The sequence below is a fragment of the Octopus bimaculoides genome, chromosome 6, assembly GCF_001194135.2.
Source record: "Octopus bimaculoides isolate UCB-OBI-ISO-001 chromosome 6, ASM119413v2, whole genome shotgun sequence".
Classification (NCBI taxonomy): Eukaryota; Metazoa; Mollusca; class Cephalopoda; order Octopoda; family Octopodidae; genus Octopus; species Octopus bimaculoides.
In genome coordinates, this window is record NC_068986.1 from 80,916,168 (window position 1) to 80,923,600 (window position 7,433).

General features: G+C 36.2%; 1 protein-coding gene across 3 annotated transcripts in view; it reads right to left on the bottom strand.

The window, feature by feature from the left end:
• LOC106876366 (homeobox even-skipped homolog protein 2) overlaps positions 1–7,433 on the bottom strand; it is a 92,946-nt gene that overhangs the window by 5,786 nt on the left and 79,727 nt on the right. For 2 of the 3 annotated variants that reach the window (XM_052968901.1, XM_052968902.1), the window contains exon 2: positions 423–735. In XM_052968901.1, the coding sequence (XP_052824861.1) occupies positions 423–663 (241 nt within the window). In that variant the 5' untranslated portion in view covers positions 664–735. The remainder of the gene's footprint in view (positions 1–422; positions 736–7,433) is intronic. The other variant, XM_052968903.1, reaches the window with a different exon arrangement.

Below are 7,433 nucleotides of genomic sequence, written 5' to 3' on the forward strand. Positions count from 1 at the left end.
TGTGTAAAGAATCTTTAACGTCAGGGAGTCAAATAAAACATGAACGAAGCGCCAAAATCACTAATATGTTATTTTGGATCAGATAGAACCAGATTAAGCAGACCTACGATAAAAGCATTCTAGCCGTGACCATTCTGCCTGTGTGCAAATATAATGCATGAAGGACCACATTATCTAATATGCTGTTATCTTATAACATAAGGGTATGAATTAAGATAGAACGATTGCTATATCTAACAGATAGAGCTATTACATATAAGCTTTCATTATTTGCTCGAGTAGGCCATTGTTTGAAATGGTCTTTGCATTAACAAATCGTGCAACGTTTCGGAGATCTAAAAGAAATGAACTGGAATGGCTCCTTCTGAAGAAAGATATAATAAAGAAATTTAGTTCAAACGATTATTTAGAGACGGCCTTACCTTTATATTTAGAACTGAGTGAAGGGTAATGCTCACCAGGGGACATCACTCTGTTTGGGGAAGGGATGGAAGACAACGATGAAGAAGCTGGTGATAACGTCACTTCCGGTTGAGTTGTGAAGACGTCAGCACTGTGTTCGGATCCCACACTATCTTCGTTGTGCACAATTATTTCTTCAGGACTCTGCAGAGGACTGTCAATGTCAGTGTTCGGACGAACAGAAAGTGGGTTCAATATCATGTCTCGATTTGATAGTTATCAGGTTGATCACTGCTAAATAGTTCTGCTCCGTTGTATTTCGTATTCCAACACCTAAAATTTGAAATGAGAGAATGAATTTCGTGAAATAATATCAAAGTATTCAAACACACGCGTGCACAAATAATACGTATATATGAAACGTCAAAGAGTTTTCCGTTTTTCCTGAGCATCAAACTAATACACCTTGTTTGTTGTTCTCTCACTTGTCTCTATCTTTTGTACATTTGAACTACCCAATATAAATATGTATGTATGTATGTATGTATGTATGTATGTATGTATGTATGTATGTATGCATGAATGAATGAATGTGTGTGTGTGTATGTGTGTGTATGTGTATGTATGTATGTATGTATGTATGTATGTATGTATGTATGTGTGTGTTAGAAAGGATAGTAACTAGCAGTCAGAAGGCAGTCAGCTGGTAGAATCATTAGCACGCCGTGCAAAATGCTTTGCAGCATTTCGTCCATCTTTACGTTCTAAGTTCAAATTTCGCCGAGGTTGACTTTGCCTTTCATCCTTTTGGGAGTCGATAAAATAAGTACCAACTGTGGACAGGGTCCGCTGTAACCGACTTACCCCTGCCCCGAAATTGGTGGCCTAGTACCAAAATTCGAAACCAGTATAACTTGCAGCCACTACCAAAGAATGCATTATACATGACTACATATACTTCACTATAAATTCTCTCCATGACGCTAATGTAGTTCTTTATTGTAAATCGATGGGTTTAGTACATCAATGCAAATGACCTTCTTCCTCTTCAAATTCTTGATATTACACTCTTCTGTCTTAATGTCACCGTGAAGTCTTGAATGTGGCATGTCTTCATGTGGTTCTTGGCTGTTGTACTTGTTTGTAAATGTTCTCTCATACCAATATGCAGTTTTTGAACGGCACCGTCGATATAGAAATCGCTTTATTTATTGCTGCGTATTTGGTTGATAAGTTATAACAATACAAACCTGTGATTGTCAGAGTCTCTTTCCATATATCTGAGCAAAAGGTCCCTTCTCGGCGCATTGTATTAGTTTTTAAACAATTTTAACTTTATATCCATGTGTATGTAGCGCTCGCGTCTATGCATGCACACACATAGGCATATATAAGCATACAGACAAAAGATATTAAGTATTTAATATACACACGCAGCATGGCTGTGAGGTTAACAAAATCGCTCTGCAAACACGTGATTTTGGCTTTTGTCTCACTACTCGGCACCTTGAACAAGTGTTTTCTTCTATAACCTAGGACCGATCAATGTCTTGTGAGCGAATTTGGTAGACGAAATCTATGAGGAATCTCACCGTGTATGTTTGCGTGTGTGTGTGTGTGTGTATGTGTGTGTGTGTGTGTGTGTGTGTGCGTGCGCGCGCGTATATGTGTGAGTGCGTGTGTGCATGCGTGTATGCGTGTGTGTGTGTGTGTGCGTGTGTGTATGTGTGTGTATGCGTGTGTTTGTGTATACATAAATACATCCACACGCACACACACACACACACACACGTTTGTGTTTAGCTTCAACACCACTTGACAACTAGTGTTGGTTTGTTTACATCCCTGTGACGTAGTGGTACGGCAAAAGACACTGATTGAATATGTATCAGACTTAAAAATAAATACTAGCGCCGATTTGTTCGACTAAAGCCGGCAAAGCAGTGCTGCAACATGGCCGCAGTTGAATGACTACACAAAAAAAAAAGTAAAAGAGAGTAGGAGTGGCTGTGTGGTAAGTAGCTTGCTTAACAACCACATGGTTCCGGGTTCAGTCCCACTGCGTGGCACCTTGGGTAAGTGTCTTCTACTATAGTCTCGGGCCGACCAAAGCCTTGAGTGGATTTGGTAGACGGAAACTGAAAGAAGCCCGTCGTATGTATGTATATATATATATGTATGTGTGTGTATATATGTTTGTCCCCCCCCCGCCCAACATCGCTTGACAACCGATGGTGGTGTGTTTACGTCCCCGTAACATTAGCGGTTCGGTAAAATGGACTGATAGAATAAGTACTAGGCTTACAAAGAATAAGTCCTGATGTCGATTTGCTCGATTAAAGGCGGTGTTCCAGCATGGCCACAGTCAAAAAGTGTAAAAGAGTAAAAGAGAGTCCCTAGACAGATCCAAACATCAAATATCTGTAAATTCTTCTGAGTAGTTTTTGTTGCACAGAAGCATTCAGAACATGATTAGTTTCAGAAATAATAGGAAGTTGTAAGCTCTTTGCCTTAAGACGAGCTATGCAGGCACAGCTAGAAACGTATGGAATTGACCGGAAACATCACGTGTGCTAATGAAATATTATCATAAATTACTGAGCATTTTTCATTATCATAATGTTCGTGGCTTGATTAGATATAAAATTTCACAGTTAATAGAAATAGGAAATAGTAATTTGTGGTGTTATAACGAATACAATACTATGAGAAATAAATACATTCATACACATATATAAATATATGTGTTATACATATACATACATACATACATTCATGCATACATGAATTAAAATATATAAAAATGCGATCGTCCATTTTGAAGGTGAAAATAATGCCATGTCTGAGAAAAGAAGTAATGATCTGTTGTTGTTTCTTTGGTATTATTTATAGATTTGTTCTGGTAATGAGAAGAGACGGACAGAAATAGCGACGGAAGAAATATTGCGAGAGGAATATTAGAGGGATTTTTTTTTCTTTCGATTTGTGCTTCTTTTTTTTTATTTTTTATTTATTTATTCATTCGTTCATTTTTTTTTTATTCATTTTGCACAACGTTCAAGCGTGGTAGACTGGCGACACCTAGTGGCGAGAACAAGCCATAATCGGAGCATCGTCAAATAGAATCTATTGAAATTAATGTAGCGGGTGTTAATATCTGACCAGGGGGTAGACGCCTGCTAGGAAACGAGCCAGGAAATACAATTTCGACATCGAGTTCCGAGTAATTGACACAATAACTGACAGAAATCGTATACACACACGCGCGTGTTTACAAACACAAAAACAAGCAAGCACACACATTTATACACACGTCTCACACTACGTCAAACACACCACACGTATAAATTACAAATACATACCTATATATGGTATATATACATACGCATAGATGCAAATAAAGGCATGAAAATATATATAGGTGCATACGTGCAAAGACACAAAATATATACATGAATGTGTGTTTGTGTGTGTGAGTGTGTGTACATATTGGTATACACACACATATACGTATATATATATATATATATATATATATATATATATATATATATATATATATATATATATATATATATATATATATATATACGTACATACGTATATATATACATATATATGCATATATATATATATATATATATATATATACATACACGTATAGATACAGACACATATATTCCTTCTTCAAGTCGCCACAATCCAGATATATGTGTATGTGTGTGTAGGGTGTATGTATGTGTGAGTGTGTGTGAGTGTGTGTGTATATGTGTGTGTGTGGTATACATATATAAATGTACATATATAAATATGCATATATGTATATATATATACAAATATGCATAAGCATATATACACATGCATGTAATCAATATAATAAATATGTATATTTGTTTTCCAAGGTTCTTGAGGTCACCCTCCCATATACAAGCACATGAAATTCGGTTGAATCTACGCGCGCACACGTGTTTGCGCGCGTGTGTGTGTGTGTGTGTGTGCTCGCATGAGTGTGTGCTTGTGTGTGTATGTGTGTGTGTGTGTGTGTGTGTGTGTGTGCGCGCGCGCGCACGCTTGTATATGAGTTCGAATATTTCAGACAATTTCAGTTTTTTTAACCATCCGAATGGTGAGCAGGGATCAGAACCATGGCTTTCATATTCGAATCTTCATCATTAGAATCAAACCGTCAAACCGCTTAGTGATGGGCTGTTTCGTTGACTTTTGTTCGCTCGGAGTTCTGTTCTTGTTTTATGTAGATGAAAGAAGCTCTCGAGGAATGCATTTTCAAAATTGATACATAAAAAAGGTATTTTGCAGACATTATTCTCAGTCTGTAAGATCTGCAGATGTTTCAGCATATTATGCATCATCAGTGCAGATATAGTGATTGCATAGCGTTATATCAATTCCTGCTAAAAGTAGAAGTATAAGAAGAGATTTTGTGTTGCTTCATTTCAAACGCGACTAAGTTGCTCCGTTTTCTATAGAATACCATAAAACAGAGTGATTACACTGGCCAACAAATTCTAACTTTTTTTCTGCTGATTTAAGTTTGAGACCTGTTTTGGGGTAATTTAGGGTCACTGAGTTTTAAAATGGCAATAGTTTTTTTTTTTTTTTATCACGTCTATTTTTTTTTCTATGAGCTGGCCTATATTGGCCCCAGCAGTAGTTCCATGTTTGAAATGTTTGAATTCCCCTGACTCATTTTGTTATATGTGGGTGTTTTACAGTACCAAGTCAAAGAATGACCGTTAGTGACATTGTGAAAAGATCCTACTTGGTTTACTTAAAGATTAAAGTTGGTGATCAGGATAAATGGTGGGCCCGCACAATGTATGTAAACCCTATATCGAAAATCTACGCCAATGGAGAAATGGCACAAGGAAACAACCAGCATTAAGCATTCCTATGGTATAATGGAAGCCAAAGAACTATGTAAACGATTGCTACTTTTGTCTCACAATGACTCCTGGTTATAGCAAGAGAACGTGACAGAAAATAAGATACCCAAATCTGGATTCAGTAATTCATCCAGTGCTTCACTCAAATGGAATACCAGTATCCGTTTTCAAAGTTCTACCTTCACTGCAAGATGAAAGTGATGATATATGTGAAGTAGATGTAAGTCATGAACATAACAGTGATGCAGTCTTTGCAGAAGCATCAAGCAAAGAACGTGAAGACTTCAACCAAGCAGAACTTAATGATTAAGCTAGAGATCTAGGACTGTCTAAAGAGTTATCAGAACTGTTAGCTTCTAGGCTTAAAGAGAAGAATTTGTTGCAGAAAGAAACCAGATTGATTATTTATCAGAACAAGGAAAAAGATCTTTTGGCATTCTTAACAACTGGAAAATATTTTGTTCACTGTTGTGACGTGCCGGAACGGTTAAACGTGATGGATGTTGAACAGGATGATCCTAGTGAATGGAGACTCTCTTTATAGATAGTCCAAAGAAAAGTCTAAAATGTGTATTGCTCTATAATGGAAATTTGTTTAGTGCGCTTCCTATTGGTCACTCTGTACATTTAATAGAGAATTATGATTACATGAAAGTTGTATTAGATTCACTTAAGTATGATGAACATAAATGGATCTAAAAAGGGTCAACTTTTTACTTGGTCAACAAGGAGGGTATACAAAATATCCGTGTTTCCTGTGTTTATGGGATAAACATTGGGAATAGAAACTCTGGCCAGTTAGGAGAAGTTTGACTGTTGGGAAGAAGAATATCATACACCTACCACTTGTTGAGCGAGAGAAATTCATCTTTCCACTCCTTCATATTAAACTAGGACTAATGAAGTAATTTGACAAAGCTCTTAATGTGGAAGGTAACTGTTTCAAATTCCTGTGTACAACATTTCCTGGCCTAAGTTATGATAAAATAGCGGCTGATGTTTTTGATGGACCACAAATCAGAAAGTTTAATGAAACGCCAGAATTTCTCGAGCCTGTTGGCTGACATAGAAAAAAGAACATGGGATTCATTTGGGTGAATGAAAGGGCTGCAAACTACAAGGATTTGGTGGAGACATTACTTGATAGCTTTCATCTTTTAGGCTGCAACATGAGCATAAAGCTTCATATCTTCAACAGCCATCTCGATGAATTTCCTGCTAATCTTGGAGACGTGAGCAATGAGCATTGTGAGCATTTTCATCAAGCAATCGGGATTATGGAGGAAAGATATCAAAGCCGATGGAACACACACTTGATGGCAGACTACTGTTGGAGTATTCAAAGAGACTATGTAGACATGAAATAATCCCATTGCTCTCGCGAGCGGAAACTTGTTTCATGAATATGAATGTATATGTATGATGATTTGTGTTTTATCCATCATATTAGAAAAATTCACAGTGGGTACTTAGTAAAAGGTGATGCTATTTTACATTTCATATTCTATTGACATTATGAATTATGGTTTGAAGCTATAAGACTTAATAAACTATCCTGACCAAATAAATTATTTATACAGTACATCATAAAAGAGGGGTATGCTTTAGAATGAAAACCTGATGTATTAGGAAAAAATGGATGCCATATTTGAAATCAGCATCTCAACATTAACTAAAGACAACCACAAAATCGAAGTCAGCAAAAAGTATGTTGACCAGTGTTACCTTTTATATAATATTTCCATGTGCATGCCTGTATATAAATACATATAGTCAGCAGATGAGATACAAAAATTCTCAATATAAAAAACGCTTATTAGCGCTCAAATAATTTGAACACACTTTCTGAAACTTTTACCGAGGACTTAAGAGTCCTCGGAGTAAAGACTGGCTATAAGAGGAATCCAGGTGAGCAGATATGGAAGCAAGGATGCAAATAAACAAATGAAACTGCTTGGGTTTCATATACAAAATATATATACAAGTATACATGTAAATAGAGTGAATGCAAATACTGAACATTTTCAGACGTGTTTAAATGTATGTATGTATGTATGTATGTATGTATGTATGTATATATATATATATATATATATATATGTGTATATATATATATATATATATATA